The 18,215-nt window shown below is 35.2% G+C and overlaps 1 protein-coding gene across 5 annotated transcripts in view; it reads left to right on the top strand.

Moving 5' to 3' along the window:
• Positions 1–18,215, top strand: part of ATP8A1 (ATPase phospholipid transporting 8A1) — a 284,236-nt gene that overhangs the window by 196,870 nt on the left and 69,151 nt on the right. For all 5 annotated transcript variants that reach the window (XR_008912864.1, XM_007496505.3, XM_056802573.1 and 2 more), the window contains one exon: positions 1,320–1,492. Coding sequence is in view for 4 of the 5 variants with exons in the window: in XM_007496505.3 (XP_007496567.1) it covers positions 1,320–1,492 (173 nt within the window). In the remaining variant the exon portion in view is untranslated. The remainder of the gene's footprint in view (positions 1–1,319; positions 1,493–18,215) is intronic.

Raw genomic sequence — 18,215 nt, 5'->3', positions numbered from 1 at the left:
GTCAACTTCTAAAGCAGACAGTCTGCTGTATATTATCCAATATAAATCTTAATTTATTTTTTATTGGCATTGTCTCCTAATCTACTGTACTTTTAAAAAAATAACATCAAGGCTTTATTTTTTCTTTTTTGGGCTGAAAAAAATGGAAAGGAGGCTGCAATTATGAGCTACATAGTTTACAAAAGAATACTACTTTAAGCGTGGCCTTTGATTTAATTCTTAGTAATATGTGCTCCATACCCTATACAGTGTGGAAAAGCACAGACTTGAGTGGGAGCACAGAATGGGGGAAGCTGGATCATCACACTTCATGTAGTTAATTTTTTAAGTATTTTTATCATTCAAGATCACCAGTTGTAAACGTATTCAAATATAAATAAAGAAACCCATTCTAAATCAACTACAAATTATTTAGGGACAATTTACATCTCTATTTCCTTCTGTTGTAAAGAAAAGTAATGAATTAACTACATGGATAATAAAATGTTTAATACTCACTTAAAACAATTATACTACACACAAAACTGTCAGAAGAGCAAAGGTTCTTGTAAGAAAATTGTGAGGTTCAAGTAAAATATATAGGTGAACTCAGAGATTCCCTGTAAGAAATATATTCCAGAAGATGAAAGATAAAAAGAAAAACTATGCATATCAAAATATTTGTAGCAGTTCTTCTTTACAGTGGCAAGGAACTGGAAACAGAATAGCCAACAACTGGCATTTGGTCAAATATATTGTGGTACAGAGATGTGATCAAATATTACTGAGTTGTAAGAAATAATAAATATGAAGAATAGAGAGGAAACAAGAGAAAACATATGTGAATTACTACAAAGTGAAGGAAGCAGAACCAGGAAAACAATATACATAGTGACTACAATGATGTAAATAGAAAGGGCAAAGGAATCTAAAACTGAGTACTCTATCTGGAAGGTCTAAAGATGGTCCTCAAAATATGAGTAGATGTCCCTTTCTCTCCTCTTTGCAAAACTGGGCAACTGTAGACATGAATCATCACATAGAATGTCAGATTGTTCTTGTGTTGGTTAGGTTTGCTGAACTGCCTTTCCTTCCTTTCTCTTTCTTGTTTTATTCCTTATTATAAAGGATGATTCAGTAGTTAGTAGAAAAGAGTAGGTAGATAGATTTTAAAAGAATAAAATTTTAAAATGTCATCTTATAAGAAAAAAAAATCATCCTCAAAGCATTCTGAAAAGTCAAAAAACACCAAAGCGTGTGTGTGTGTGTGTGTGTGTGTTTGATGCTTTGAGTAGAATATCTAGGAATCAATAATTAGTTTTTATTTCTTTTATTTATAGGCAACAAGAGAAACTCTGAGCCATCACTGTACTACCCTTGGTGATGCTCTGAGGAAGGAGAATGATTTTGCTCTAATAATTGATGGCAAAACTCTGAAGTATGCCTTAACATTTGGAGTGAGACAGTATTTCCTGGATTTAGCTTTGTCATGCAAAGCTGTTATTTGTTGCAGGTAAGTTTATTTTTCTTAATATGAGAAGCCATCCAGTAAAATGTGTCCTTCACATCTTCTGATTAAATGTCCTTTATGTGAGTTTCTTCAGGAGTTGCTTGCAAAGCACTCATTGTTAAACTTCACTAATTTTAAAAACTACTTATTTCTATACATAAATTAATAGTTTTGAGAATTTTTCAAGTCTATTTACTGAAGAGTTAAGAATTTGTTTGTTTAACCATGTTTCATTTTTTAAATAGTTCTATACCTTTTACTTTTTTCAAATACATGTAGAAACAATTTTCAACAATTATTTTCTGACAATTCAAGATACAAATGCTCTTGCTTTGCTCTCTCTTCTCCCCCCCAAATCAGTAAATAATCTGATATAAGCATACCAGTGTGTTATGCAATGCAAATTTCCATATTCCCTACATCATGACTATATATATATCTCACAGATAAAAGAAAAAACTCAGGAAGGAAGCAAGGTGGAAAATGGTATGCTTTGTTCTGTATTCACACTCAGTTTCCTTTTGGCTGTGGATAGCATTTTTCATTGTAAGTCCCAAGGAGTTGACTTGGATCCTTGCGTTGCTAATAATACTTTAGTTCTTCACAGCTGATAAGCATACAGTATTTTTGTTAGCATATATGATGTTCTTCTAGTTCTGCTCATTTCACTCTGCATCTGTTTGTGGAAGTCTTTCCAGGTTTTTCTGAAATTACCCTGTTTATCATTTCTTTTGGCACCATTACAACCATATACCTCAACTTGTTCAACCATTCCCCAATTGATAGACATCTCCTCAATTTCTAATCCTTTGCTACTACAAAAAACAGCCACTATAAATATTTTTGTACATATATGTCTTCTTCCTTTTTCTTTGATTTCTTTGGGATACTGACCTAGTAGAACCACATTTTATTTTTAGAATTATGCATTTCATTGTCTCCTTCTAACTTCACATTTTTCATTAAATATTTTAGTATCTTTACTAATACATATTTTAAGTATAAGTTGGTAAATTTTAAAATACACATTTTGGCCATGTAATAAAGAATCCCAATGGTACGTGGTATCCACGAAACCTATTTAGAAGCCTCATGATGGATATTCTAAAGGTGATCTTGAGTTCTTCAATAATTAGCCAACAGAGTGTACACAAGCTCCTGGTAGATCTTATTCTGAAGGAAAGTCTTTAAGAATAGTCTTAGAGATGGTCTCCATGTCAGTTATCTGAGGGCCAGACCTCCTAAGTTCATCTGTTATGGGTGAAGAATATTTTTGGCCTTAACACTTTCAAAGACCATCTTCTAAGTGACTTATAGATTATAAAATTGTTATTTATCCCTGAGGTATTACAGTGCCTGTTCCTTGTATTGTATTTATATATTTTTATGATATAGTCATTAGTAAAGCATAGTCTTAAATAGTAAATTAAACTAGTCTATAGCTTTTCCTTAGCACAGTAACCTTTTTAAAAGCCACAAACCTTCTTTGTTTCCTACCTTTAACATGGATGAATGAATATGATAGAAAAGTATTTTGTCAGTCTTACGGCATTGTTCCTTTCAGCTTGCAGGACAGTGTGCTCTACAGAATCCAATCCCTTCATGAACTTTTACATACCTCACCCAAGAGAGGGTTTTTTAATGGTTCTCTCCTATATTGCTCCATTAGTGTTAGTATATAGAGTTTCCCAATTTACTATTTTTACTAATATAATAATAAGTAGAAAGCTCATAAAAGATCAATCAAAGGCACATAAATCTTGATTAAATTGTATAGCCATTTGGTTATTTTTTGGAAGTACAGAGTTGCCTCCTTGTAGAGCCAAAGTTGATAAGCTGGGTGAGAGAAAACTTATAACTGGTTAGTTTAAATACTGAGGAAGCAGATTTTTCACGAAAAAAAAAATTGCACAACTAAACTTTATTTTTTTGGTAGCATTTCTCAGTAAGCTGATTTTTCTCCTAGTGCTAAACCACAAAATTAAACAGAGCAGGGAGGGAAACTTGGAGGCCGTCAGGAGAAAAAAAATATGTTCTTGACTCATGAAATTGACTCCAGAGATCCCCGTCCTGGAGTACTCACAAGGCACATGGGCCTCCGGAATCTTTAAGGCACCAGGCCCTTAGGAGAGGATCACATTCTATTCTACACGTGCAGCTCAGAACTGAAGCTGAGATTATAAAGATGTGTGTGGGCCCTCTTCCTCCCGTGGTCTTATTTTATACACGTTTGAGGACCTTGACGGTCCCATGGCAGGCACTGAATTTTGCTCTGTTTTCGTTGTTTGTTTGCTTTTTTTTTTAATGTAAAACGTCTTTTCTCAGCGTTTTTCTTCTAATTATCTTAATTCATATTCTCCCCTTTCCCATAAGGAATTTTGTCCAACTTCCTGCTTGGTGCTACGCATGGCTCTGAGCCCACAATTCCATCAGGGCCATTAGCTGATTTACATCTCTGCGCCTCATTGGCACCAAGGACATTGGCACTGTGCCCCTTGGCATTGAGACCATTGGCGTAGGGCATCTCCTTGGCACCTGGCTCAGCTAAACCCCAAGCACTGTGTCAGTGAGTAAACTCTTACCCCTTCACAGTCGCAACTAGGGTGAAACAGTTTATCATTCTCTTTAAGAAAAGGAAAGTGTCCCTAATCCTTCCTCAGGTTCTTGAAATCTCATCCTGTCAAGGAACTCTATCCTATCCTGTGAGTCCTTTCAGTACAAAACCTCCAGGTCAGCACCGTATAATATTTCAAAATAGTTACTGGACGGAACTCTTTCCAAAGCCTATTTATATTCAGTCTTGGCTTTGTGGTCTTGTCTCTGAGACTTAGTATGCTTAAAGGCATATTTCAAGCCCATCCACACCTAAGTTGAATTCCGAATTTGATCCTCCGCGGCTCAGTCCTCTCTCCCCCAGCCCTCACCTCTCTTAGTTGCAGCGAAGGAAGGAAAAGCAGCTGTCTCATAGGAGATAATGTGTCTCTCGGGCTTCATTCCATCTTCAGAATTAAATCCATTACTTTCTTCCCTGATACGTCAGCACAAGTGAGGAAGACAGTTTGGAGGTGTTTGCCTGATAAAAACAGCATTTAAATGAGGAGTTTTTCCTTAAAGACTGTGGATTTAGGACAAATAGTCGACTTTACTGGTCTTGTGTCATCTTTTAGAGCACTTCAGAGTCCTTGTCTATACCTTGTGATAATTATTACAATTAAAAATATTATTTTGAAATCCACTCTAGTGATTATTATTATGACAATTATCCCTCAGTCAAAGCAAGATTCTAAAGCCCTGAACTCCATAAGAAGTCAACAATCTGGGAAATGTACAGAATAACAAAAGCCCAGTGAAATCATTTACTGCCTTCCAGATACTTATTTTTCTTTTTTCTCTATAAATGAATTTTTACTGATATACTTTTTTGTTGCTGATCAGTCTTTTTAGTCCTGTCTGATTATTCATGACCCCATTTGGGGTTTTCTTGGCCAAGATACTCGAGTAAACCAATCCATTTCCTTCTCCTGCTCATTTTACAGAGGAGGAACTGAGGCAAACAGGGTTTAGTGACTTGGTCAGCCATCTAGTAAGTGTTGGAAGCCTCATTTGAACTCAAGAAAATGAGTCTTTCTGACTCTAGACCCAGCACTCTATCCACTCCACTGTGCTATCCCATTTTGTTTTTACATTACTGAAATTTCCCCTAATATATTTGTCCTTTTCCCCCTAACTCATTGGTACATTTGTTGAGGGCAATGTGCCACCCCTCATTTATGTCCCCCTGGTACATTACATTTATGGAATTGAATTCAATTAAAGTTCACCAAATGGAGTCTGTTACTTGCTAAAATTTTTACCTTTCCATCACTTTACTCCAGGACTAGCCCAGCTCATCTTTGCCACTCCCTAGCTGTGCCACCATAGGCAAATCCCTTTACCTCTTTAGGCTTTGGTCTCCTCCTCTTCAAAATGGTGTCCGTAGACTGCTGTATCATTTGTAATGCCCATTCTAGCTCTGACTTTCTCCTCTTTTTTCATCATAAGACCAGACTACAACACGTCCTCACTGAGCATTAGTTTTGTTTAGGCGCTCTGTCTTCTGGGAGTTGGTTTCTCCACTTCTTGGGTCAACTTTATTTTCATAACCATTCTTAATACACCCTGAAAGGGTGGGAATAAAATGGTGAAAATTGTCTGCGTTAAATAGCTCGTGGCTTCCAAGGTCCTCATCAGAACTGGTAGGCCAGCCTTGAAAATTATTTTACATTTTTTCCTACAGTTGTCAGTTTAGTTTAAACAGACTTTGAAACTTATGTTCTGTGACAGTTGGTTGAAAATTGGCTTACAGCCTCCAGCTTTTAGACTGTCTGGTAATCACTGTTCTTCTACATAATTTATGTATCCCTGTCTTCTCAAAAAGAGAAGTTAAATTGAAGTAAGCATTTTTCCCTACTTGCAACATTGCTAATCAAAGTTTAATCCCCTTTCGGGCTATTTTTTTTTCCCTTCACTCTATAAAGAGACTCAATTTTAGTAACTGCTGTCACTTGGGACTGACATACCGATCAGAACCTTTCACCTTGGTTACTCAGGGGGTCCTACAAGCAGAACAGAGATCTGGAGAGCCACTGTGGATGTTTTTCCGTCATACTATGAGAAGAACCCAAAATAAAAGGTCTAATTAGGTTTAGTTTTTAGAACCCCTAGGATTCTCCTTAGTTCTAAGGAAGGAGTCCTCAAAAAAATATTCCACTTAAAGAGGAGTCATGAAGCACAAATATAGCTAATAAATGTTCAGCAGACATTTCGTTTCCAGAAAAATCTGCAAACACGATGAATGCCAAGCAGATGTTTGGCTTGGGAAAAGACTTACAAACTGCTAATGAATCCCAAACTCATATTTGCTTCCCAGAAAAGTATGAATAAAGTTGAAAATGTTAAGCAGGTATTTCCCTCATAGAAACATGTGGCTAAGCCCAGATAAGTTTCTAGCTCTATAAAATGGCCAGCTGTTCCTGCTCCATTGGGTTCATTTGCCAATCCAAATCCATCAATAAACTCTATGACTACCTTACAGCCATTACCTAGGAAGATGACTTGTCTATCTAGATGTATAAGAAGGTAGGTCTTAAAGTAGTTTCCATTGTTATTATACAAGGGCACACATTGGAGGTTAAATTCAATCCAGCACCAGCACAATGAGCAGTGTGATTTTGGTAAAATACAGTGAGTGGGACTACAACACGAAGGTGTTGGTTCCATCCCTAATCTCCAACTTTAAAAAGGAGTTCTATGGGTATTGTTCTTGGCATGAGTTAAATATAATCAGCTCCTCTACTCCCACCTTCCCCACCATCTCATTCTTCCTGAACTATCCATTATCCTCAACTTGATCTCATCTATCTTAATCCTTCCTTATTTTTTTTTTAAACCCTTACCTTCCATCTTGGAGTCAATACCATGTATTGGCAATGGGGGTCAAGTGACTTGCCCAGGGTCACACAGCTGGAACATGTCTGAGGCCAGATTTGAACCTAGGACCTCCCATCTCTAGGCCTGGCTCTCAATCCACTGAGCTACTCAGCTGTCCCCCCTTCCTTATTTTTTAAGTCAGTTATTCCTATTTTCTCCTTTTCCACAGTGTTTTCACAGTACCTAGCCCCTTCAGGAGAGTTCTGTCTTCCACTCTTGAACCATTGCCTTGTTTTTCTTTTTTGCAACCCTGGATCAGTCCTACTATCTATCCCCTTTCACTTTCTAATCTCTAGCAACAAAACAAAAAATGCTGGAAGACATCAAGAAACCATGCTATCTTACATGCTCTATAACCTTAATGGTGCCCTCCCCATTGCACAGCAAGTGTTTCATTCAGTTTCCATCATGTATTTTGCATCCGCTTTTTTCTCAGGCCTGTGACTCCATCTCTTAGTCTCTTTTTTTCCCCCAAAGTTGAACTTTCCTCTCACTTGATCAAGACTATTAAAGTCATTCCTAATGAATTTTTTCAGCCTTCCCTTCTCCATACTTCAGAATCTCTGATACCTATCTGTTTTCTCTTCTCTCCAACAAGGAGGATGTGACGATGCCCATCCACCTCACCCTAACCCTTCCGTGCCTAATGTCCTTCTTTCCAGGACATGGTTCCATTCATTTTCTCATTCTTCCCCTCTCAACTAATCCCCTTTATTTATCTCTCTCTCCTAATAGTTAACAGCTATTTCCCCCTAATTTTCTTCTAACTTTTAAATATGGATATCCTGAAAAATTGTGTTCTTGGTCCTCATTTTATAGATCTCAAAACACAAATACAGACACACCCATGTATATGGAGAAAGACAGAAACAGAATTTCTGTGTGTGCATTTACACATAAAAACGCATTCTCTTCCTTGATGATTTCAACCACAATCATGGTTTCAATCATCACTTCTGGGTGTATGACATCCCGAAACACAAAGTCAGCAGCCTAAATCAATCTGTTGACTGTCTGTCCCACATTTCCAACTGTGTATTTGAAACCTTCACTTGAATTGTCTGCTGGGAAAGAGGAGGTGGTTGGAAGAAGAGGGAGCTTCTAGGGATGACCCCAATTTTTTTCAAAAAAGTTTTTAGCAATATCATCTGTGTTGGTGGAAAGGAGATTAATTCAGCTTCTTTTTTCCTAATTTCTTTTATTTTATTTTTTCAATATTAATTTTGTTATTGATTAATTTAGAATATTTTTCCATAGACACATGATTCATGTTCTTTCCTTCCCCTCCTTCCATCCCCTCTCCCATAGCCAACAAGCAATTCTACTAGGTTTTACATGTGTCATTGATCAAGACCTATTTCCATATTATTGATATTTGCATTCGGGTGATCATTTAGAGTCTAGATCCCCAATCACATCCCCATCAAACTATACGATCCAGCAGTTGTTTTTCTTCTATGTTTCTGCTCCCACAGTTAATTTAAGCTTCTTGAAAATAAGGAATGCATCATTTTTTTTTCTTCTGGATCTATAGGTCTTGCACATTATGATTTTCATTTTATTGATACTTTTATATCACATTTTCCCACAATAGCCCTCCTCATCCCCATTTCAGAGATCCTTTCCTTATAACAAAGGAGAAGCGGGGGGGGGGGGCAGTTCAGCAAAACTAACACATAAAATAAGACTAATATTATAAATTGTGTTTATTACCTGCCCCTCTTCCTCCACTTCTGCAAAGGAAGGAAACACATTCTTACATATCTTCTTTGGGGTCAAGCTTGATCATTATCATTTCACAGCATTCAGTTCCCTTTATTCTTTTCATTACATTGTCAAAGTCATTGAGTATGCTTTCCTGATTCTGCTTTTTTTCTTTGCATCAGTTCATGTGTTTCCCCATGCTTCTCTCCATTCTTCATGTTCTTCATTTCTTATAACACAGCCCTATTCCATTATATGGGCCATACTCGTTTAGCTGTTTTTCAGCTCATGGACCTCTAATTTATTTCAAGTCCTTTTTTACTACAGAAGTGCTGCTATGAATATTTTGGAATATATGAGACCACCTTAGGGAGTGGTACATAGTCAGTGCTCTATTAATGTTAGTTATTATTATTGTTGATATAATTAATAAACTGTATTAAGTGCCTACATAGTCAATGCTCTATTAATGTTAGTTATTATTATTGTTGATATAATTAATAAACTGTATTAAGTGCCTACATAGTCAGTGCTCTAATAATGTTAGTTATTATTATTATTGATATAATTAATAAACTGTATTAAGTGCCTACATAGTCAGTGCTCTAATAATGGTAGTTATCATTATTGTCGATATAGTTAATAAACTGTATTAAGTGCCTACATAGTCAGTGCTCTATTAATGTTAGTTATTATTGTTATTATCTAGATAATCAGTAAAATGTATTAAGTGCTTACATAGACAGTATTCTATTAATGTTATTATCACTATCTATATAATCAATAAAATGTATTAAGCACCTACTATGTTCCAGGCAGTGTGCTAAGTTCTGAGAAAACAAAAGAAAGGCAAGGCAGTCACTGCTCTCCAGGAGCTTACAATCTAAGGAGGGAGACAATATGCAAGCAAATATATACAAAGCAAGAAGCAAGTTATATGGGGGTGGGGGGGAGATAGGAAATAATGAAGATAGAGAAGGTTCTAAAATCAAGAGTGATTAGGAAAGACTTTAGGAAAAGATGTGATTTCAGTCGGGACTTAATGGAAGCCAGGAGGGTCAGGAGGCAGAGCTGAGAAGAAGGCGAGCAAGAGAAAATGCCCTGAGATGTAGACTCTAAAGGATCACTCTATTGCAAATAGTAATAATATGGAAATAGGTTTTGAACAGTGATACAGGTAAAACCCAGTGGAATTGCTCATTGGCTGCAGGAGTGGGGGAGGGAAAGAACATGAATCATGTAAGCATGGAAAGTATATTTTAAATTAAATAAATAAAATTTTTAAAAGAGAGAGAGAAAATGCCCTGAGCTGAGAGAGTGTGTCTTATTTGTGAAACAACCAGGAGACCATATTGAAGAGGACTGGCAGGGAATAAGGTATAAGAAAACTGGAAAGGAAGGAGGGGGCTAGGCTAAGAAAGGGTTTGAATGCCAAAAAGAAGATTGTGTCTTTGATCCTAAAGGTAATAGGGAGCTACTGGAGTTTATTGAATAGGAGAATGGCATGGTAGGAACAGTGTTTTAGGGAAATCATTTTGGTGGCCCCGTAGAGGATAGATTAGAATTGTTAGGTTGTTAGGGAGGCTGAAGAGTTCTGAAAGGAATAATAAACAGTGCTCCTCAGGGATTCATGTTTCCATTTTCTGAATTCTTGCTTTATGAAGAGTTCCTATAGCCAAAAAATATTAACACCTCATGGCTAACCTTCTGATAATGAGTCTCTAGGGACATAATGAATAGAAAACTTGGAATCACAAAATTTCTAGCTATGGGATCCTGGGTAAATCTCTTTAACTTCTCTAACTTTCAATGTCCTTATCTATAAGATCAGCTTAATAGTGGCACTTTCCTTACAGGGATATTGTGAAGGTTGCTTAAGATATTGTATGTAAAAATGCTTTATAAAGCCATAAATCATTATTTAAGTATTAACAATTATTTTTTTTATCAGTGGTAGTAATAGTTGTGGTACTGGGACTTATCTTGAGTGGCAAACATTCCATGCATCACTAGATCTGTATCTTAAAGCCTTTCCAGATTTTTAAGATCTTCTGGAGCTTTCAATATTAGCATAAACTTTAGGAATTCAAAGTACTTTTCTTCCAAAACATAACTTGCCAGAATAGGACTTTGATAGAGGAAATTAATCATACTTTCCAGATATTACTCCATGCTCTAGAAATTTCCAAGTTCAATTTCAATATATTCAGTCCCTTGCCTTCATGCATATTTGTCCAGATAACTATACATTCCTGTATCTTTAGCAAAAGAAAGTACACCACACCTCTTGGTAATGAATTACTTTACAAGAGAATTGATAGGTTAATGTTCCCTTAAAAGAATACCATATTGACATTTATGCATCAATGCATCAGTGGTTTCCATCCCACCATGATCCAGAGACAACACTTCATAAACCAATTCAGTGGCCTTTACTGATTTGTCATTCTCCTTGAATACTCTTTACTGTATTATTTTTCTGACAATCAGCAATGTATGTGAAAACATTTTGGAAACTGCAAAGCTCTATAAAAATGTGCAAAGTATTTCTTTTGATCACCCTCAAATGAAAATTTTTCTTTTGGTTTCCATGATACAACCTCAGACATTATCTCATCCAACCCCATCCAAATTATATATATATGAAGAGCCCAGAGAATTAATGTGAATTACTCGTGTTTACATAGGAAATAATTAGTGAACAGGAATTTTAACTGAAAGATTTTTACTCTATTTCCAACTTTACAACTATGTCCTACTTCCTCTAATCCTGCTTCTATTCTAATTTGCCCAATCACTAAGAAGTGTTGTCCCTCTTATTCAAAAGCTTCTCTTCCTTCTATAGAATCTTAGCATTGGATGAAAGTTTAGAAATTATCTGGTCCTACCTCTGACTCTATGAAGTAATTCCCATGGCAATATTCCTATTGCCTAATATTAATTAATTAGTTAATTAATATTCAAGTGTTGCATAAATACTTCCAGTTACAAGAAAGTCTCTATCACATTTTATTGAATTCAGATATATTGGAGACAGTTTCCCAATAGAAATTACCTTTAAATAAAGTCTATCCATTGTTCTTCACTATGTCCTATCCTGTAGAATACTATTCTCTCTTCTATATAGCCATCCTTCATAAATAAACCCAAGTACAATGAAATTATTAAATCCTTTATTCTATACCCTTTTAGTGCACTAAATTTATATTATTTTTATATTTATAAATATATTATATTTTATATTTACATAAAAAATTTATATTTTAAGGTGACAGAGAACACTTATACATAGTATGTAAATAATTAATGTTGAATTTAAGTTAATTTGTAACCTCAGTCATACTATTGAAATTTTCTTATTACAGAGAGAAGTAACTCCCATAGATTTTAGTTATGAACTGATGTCAAATTACCTTTTCTGCCCATTCTAAATACTAGTATGTTTGAGCCTAAATTTAGAATTTATCATTTATTCTATTAAATAGCATCAATTTTCTAGTATTCCAGCCTATTGAGTTTATTTTGAAGATGATTATGGCACTCAAGAGCATTAATAATATCTCTCAGCTTTATATCATCAATAAATTTAATAAGAATACCTCAAATGATCTTTAGTTATGACAAAAACAAAAACTTTCCACCAGGTAGATTTTAATTATTAATCTATACTTTTTTAGTATTTTTTCAGCTGATCATGAATGCAATTAATAACCATACCACTCACTTTCTCAATCTTCTCTGCAAGGATATCGTAAAAGGCTTTGTTAAATGCTCTGTACGTTCTTTTTCCCCCTTGGGTTTATATTTCCAACATGTAGGAGAGTGCCTGTTACATACCAAGTTCTTACTTATGTAATGCTGTTTCTATCCACAGAATTCTCGAGTCTACGAGTATATGAGAAATAAAGTTGATTTACTTTAAACTTATTTTTAGTAAATTTATGCCGATTCCTATTACTACTACTAATCGCTTTCTAAATATTCACAGGTCATTCCTTCAGACTATCTAAAAAGGATTCTATCATATAACATCAAGTTCAGTAGCCTGGAGTTGTCTATTACATTGTTTGAAATTTTGAAAATCAAAATTTTATCCTAAGTTAATATGTCAACTCCTCAACTGATCCTTCTGTGACATAAATATTCTTTACACTCTTGATCACTCTCTTGTTATCCTAGACAACTAGGTGGAACAGTTCCTCACTATAAAGGCAACCTCAGACAATTCCTAGCTTTGTGATCCTAAACAAGTCATTTAATCTCTTTTTTTTGCCAGTTTCCTTGACTTTAAAATAAGGATAATAAAAAATAGTACCCACCTCGCATTTGGATTGTGGAAAGGATCAAATAAGAGATTAGCATGGTGCCTGGCACATCACAGATACGTAAATGTTTGTTCTTTTCCCCTCCCCTCTTCTCTTCCTGATCATTTTCTTCTGGGTTGTTTCCAGCACTCAATTGATATATGTTAACTCATTGATTCTCCAGTAGTAGGCAGCAATAGTCATCATTATCTTTAAATAGTATTTACAGAGAATTCACATTCCCTGTAGATATGCCAAGTGAAAGAGACAAAGCCTCTGCCTTTTAAAAGCTCATAATTTTATTTAAAAAAAAAAAAAGCAATAATCTGTGTGACATTGGGCAGATCTCTTCACTTTTCAGCCTTAATTTCCTCACCGTTAAGTGCAAGGATTAAGTGATCATTAAAATCTTTTTTAGCACTAAAATTCTATGGCATCTCACTCTAATGTGACATGGAAGGCAATATTCTCCACCTAAAGCATGCTCCAATCCATGCCAAGTCCCAGAGGGGCCTGCCTCCTCAGAGTTATGGGACCTTGTTTTCTGTTTAGCTCTGAGCCCCTCTTTCTTTTGCTGTAGGAATGGATTTTGCCTCACTCACATCTCCTCTTATGTCACTAATGAACCTATAGATACTTTTTTAAAAATGTTTTTAAATTTTATTTAATTAATTAATTTAGAATATTATTTTATGGTTACGTCATTTATGTTCTTTCCCTCCCTTCCTCCCCCACTTCCTGGAGCCAATGAGCAATTCCACTGGGTTTTACATGTATCATTTGAACTTATATATTCTTGACCTCTCTATAGCTTCCTAGTAACTTTCTGAGTCTCAGATTCCAATACACACACACACACACACCACCACCACCACCATCACCCACACCATCACCATCATTCTACCTCATTAATGTTTTTCCATTTACAAGGCATACTTGCCAAAGACCACTCTAATGAATACAAAATACATGATTTAAAACAGGTCTTTTTTAAGAGCTTCCATTATAGTTGAAAAGAGGCCAGTCATTTTAATACAGAGAATAAGACGATGGAAACATACGCAGATGAAATCCTGGATTCAAATCCTGATTTTGTTTCCTTAGTATTTGTGTGACCTTGGATAATTTCTGAACCTCACATTTTCAGCTGTAAAAGGAGCAGTTTGAACTAGTCTCCAAAATTTTCACTAGCTCTAACCTATTTTTAAAACCTATTTTTTTAAAACTAAAACTAAAATCTAGTTTCACCTATAGTATCACATACTAGTTGTCATTTATAAAGCACTTTACATACGTCAACTCATTTCATCTACAAGGTCTTCTACTAGGTAGTAAAAGGTATTCAAAAATCAAACAACATTTGTATCTTAAAGACATTTTACATAGGAATTTCTTTCCAAGAAGTTATTCTGAAGGAATATCTATCTATCATATCCATAGGCTCAATTTGTATATTGTAGTGTTCTTAAATGGTTGTGATTACCCATTACATGAACAAATCTTAACTTTGAAGGATAAGGAGAAAATGCACTTATTACCCCAATCATGGAACTATAATCTTTATAGTAAATATTTGAATGGATTTTACTTTTATGGATTATGTAAAATAATCTTTAGAAGGTAGAAAGTTCCGTTTTCCCTCTTATTCTAACAATCTAATTTAAATCATTAAGACTTTCATTAATCTGTAATTGACAGTTGTTAGCAACTCAAATTCAGAAAGATTTTTTCATTCATAATAATTCAAAATTTCTAACAGGGGCTTTTAGATTTCATTAAAACTTCTAATATCATTTAAAATTGCCCCCATAATATATTTAAAGTCACAGAAGATTTGAACAAGTTCTCAAGTTGGGTTAAACACACAAAAAAACTAGATATTACATTAAAAATCTCTTCCTCTCGTTTTGCTAATTTCCTCAGGTAGTCAGCCAAACATAACTCACTGAGTAATATTCTGATAGTCACAAGGGGAAATCTAAGGAAGTTTATCAAAAGAGAAAACACAAGAGCCCCACACTAAATCTCCTGATCTCTGAACAACCAGGGTGGTTCTCACTTTTAGTAAACTCGTACGCATTTTCACACCTGAGAATAATGCAGTAAAGACGGGTCCCCTTGATATCCTTTTATGAAAATCTCAAGGTCTTCATCTTTCAAAGGCAGACTTTGTAGCACATCGAAAGATCACATCTTATCCAGTAAAAGTATTTGAGGTGTGCCAAATAATCCATCTCACACAACAAAACATACACCTTAGTAACATCATATTACTGATCCTATGTTTTCAAAATGTTAAGATTCTATGCTTGTATCCAGTTTGGATCCCCTTTAAAAAGCCCTTTAAACTCTTCCTCAATATGGACTTTATTTTTATTTTATATGTCATTTATTGTGGATTCTTTAAAAAAAATTCTACACAATAAAGGTAATTCATTTTAATTGATCCCATTAAAACCACCTTGTGCAAAATGGTATTAGGTGGTTCTCCATGGCTAACTTTTTTTTTTTCTACTAGCGAAATGGTGTGTTTCCAGTGCTTCTACATATTGCTTGAAGAGCACTGAGAATTGCTGCACAGAAAATAGGAAAAATAATGAATAACATGTGTAGGAAGTGCAGCCAAAATAATATCTGAAAAACATATTGCCCTTTTTGTACTTTCAAGTTGTATTGCAAAAGACCACCCTCTGTTTGTGGAACCATGGGGAAAGAAAATGGACTTTAAAAGAACAAGCTGAATGAGAAGTCCTGCCCACAGAGGCTTTTAATGGTATTCCCAGTGAAGAAAAAGGAACAGAGATGGTGGCTCAGAATTGTGAATCATTTACATTCTCACACAGAGCGTGAACATGGACCTTTCCTGGAAAATGTATCCCCGGATTTTATGATGGTTTAGAAACATAAATTTAATCAGGAATTAATATGTTCAAAGATCAGATTTTAAGGGCTTTATTTTTTGTTTCTTTTACTCTTGACTGATTTTTTTTTAAGGATAAAATCTGAAAGACCTTGAGTAGGTGACTTGGAATATAGCAAAGCTGCTCTAAGATATGTACTGTACGACAATGTCTAGGAGCAAGCCTACTTAATGAAAGGAGGGAGAGACGTTCAAGAGCAGAATAAGAGTTGGGAAGAAGCTTTTGAGTTAAGGAAGTTATATTGAACATTGGCTAATGAAAGAACTTTAAAAATATCAATGGAAGTTTCCTTTGTGAGAGCATAAACACATACCCATAGATGCTGTTGTTCAGTCATTCAGTCATGTCTGACTCTTCGTGACCCCAGTTGGAGTTTTCGTGACAAAGACACTAGAGTGATTTGCTATTTCTTCTCTAATTCATTTTACAGAAAAGAAAACTGAGGCAAAGAGTTAAGTGACTTGCCCAAGATCACACAGCTATTAAATGTATGAGGCCAGATTTGATCCCAGGAAGACAAGTCTTCCTAACTCCAGACCCAGGCTTCTACCCAGTACAATGACTAATTGCCCTTAAACCTATATAATCAGTGTAAAATACAAGGCTGAGCAAATGGATTTATAAGTCAAATCTTTAACAATAAATAGGATAAGAATAAATATAAGATAACCAAGAAACAGGACAGAATGAAAAATAATGAAGAAATTTGGCAGCCAATTAGAATGAATTTAATTTAATTCAACAAACATTTCTCAAGTAACTACTACTATGTACCAGAGAGTGGTAAGCACTGAGACAGAAAAAGATTTTTTTTTAAAGTCTCTTTCCTCAAAGAGCTTACAATTCAATGGAGAATACAACTCACTAACAAATACATACAGAACTCATGTGCAGGATAAACACAAAATAATTAAAAGAGAGAAATTGCAGATATTAAGAGACATTTAGGAAGTCTTCCTGTAGATTTTAGTTGAATCATACAGAAAGCTGAGGACGTCAGTAGTGTGAGTGGAATATGGGGGATGGGGGGCAGTTCCAGAAATGGGGGACAATGAGAGAAAATACCTGGATCAGAGAGCTTAAAGGAAGTTCTAAGGTCTCATAGCTGAACGTCATTTTATATAGGAGGAATTTCAGTCCTGGCAAGTTTAAATAACTTGCCCAAAGACATTGTGACCGAGAAAATATTCTAACTCAGATCCTCTTCCTACAAAACCAAAGCCCTTTCCCTGGAACAAAGTGGATGAGAATCTGATCACATCCTGCCCTTCCTTGGAAGAGAGTATCGTGCCCTTTATTTTCAAAACTTGGGTTCTATGATAAGTAAAAATCTACTGATTTTATAATGATTTATGCTTTTTCCATGACTGGGAATAAGGAATATTCTACAGTTATCCCTTCCACATGGCAACTTTATCCATCGTGGTTTCGATATATTGCAGGTTTGCATAAGAAATAGGAATTTGGGGGAACTTTTGCGGAAACCGCAGACGACGCATGAAGGCCAACAGATGATACAGAAAAAGTTTAGAAACTCAGAAACGCATACTTAACCCAAAATTTACAATAAAATACTGTAAACACCCCAGAAAAGAATAAGAAAAAAATTCAGACTTCTCTGCTATGAAAGAAGGAGCAAAAAAAATTGACACGAATTTTCTAGATGTTGTTCTGTACTCTTAACCCTGCTATGTGGAAGGGATAACTGTATTTACTTTTCTTCTAATTACCTGAATATAACTTAACTTTTTTCTACTTTAAAAAATGTATTTGTTTATAAAGTTCCCAGGTGTCCCCCTTCCTCCATCTTCTCACACTAAAGAAATCATCATCTGATGATAACAACAACAAAAAATCTATATAAAACTATGTCTTGCATGTTTCTATTTCAGACCAGCAAGAACTGTATATTCCAGCCAAAGTGGTCTAGTTATTTTCCAAGCTTGTCTCAATCCTTCCTGACTTCATGCCTTCTATGTTGTCCCTTATACCTGAAATATAAACTCTCTGTCTTTGAGTATCAAATCTCCCCCATGCCAGAAGTGCTTAATAAATAAGTTTTCCCTTCCTTTCTTCTTTCTAGATGCCACCAGTCATTAGGGTAGAAGATAGTAGAAATCTATCCATTTAGGGTTGACTATTTCTTAAAATTGTTAGTAATAGTTCATCACATTTTCCTCAATGTGCCATTTCAGTTCATGGAGATAGTTTCATAGCATTTTAGCTCCTCAGCAAGATGGAATAGATTATAATAAGAGTATGTTCTAACCTCCCAAAAAAACTTTGATAGAGAATTTCAAATGCTCCTGCTGATCATGATAATTTAGT

This window comes from Monodelphis domestica, chromosome 6, assembly GCF_027887165.1.
Source record: "Monodelphis domestica isolate mMonDom1 chromosome 6, mMonDom1.pri, whole genome shotgun sequence".
NCBI lineage: Eukaryota > Metazoa > Chordata > Mammalia > Didelphimorphia > Didelphidae > Monodelphis > Monodelphis domestica.
The sequence above is the reverse complement of the archived record's forward strand: the minus strand, read 5'-3'. Positions and strand labels throughout refer to the sequence as shown.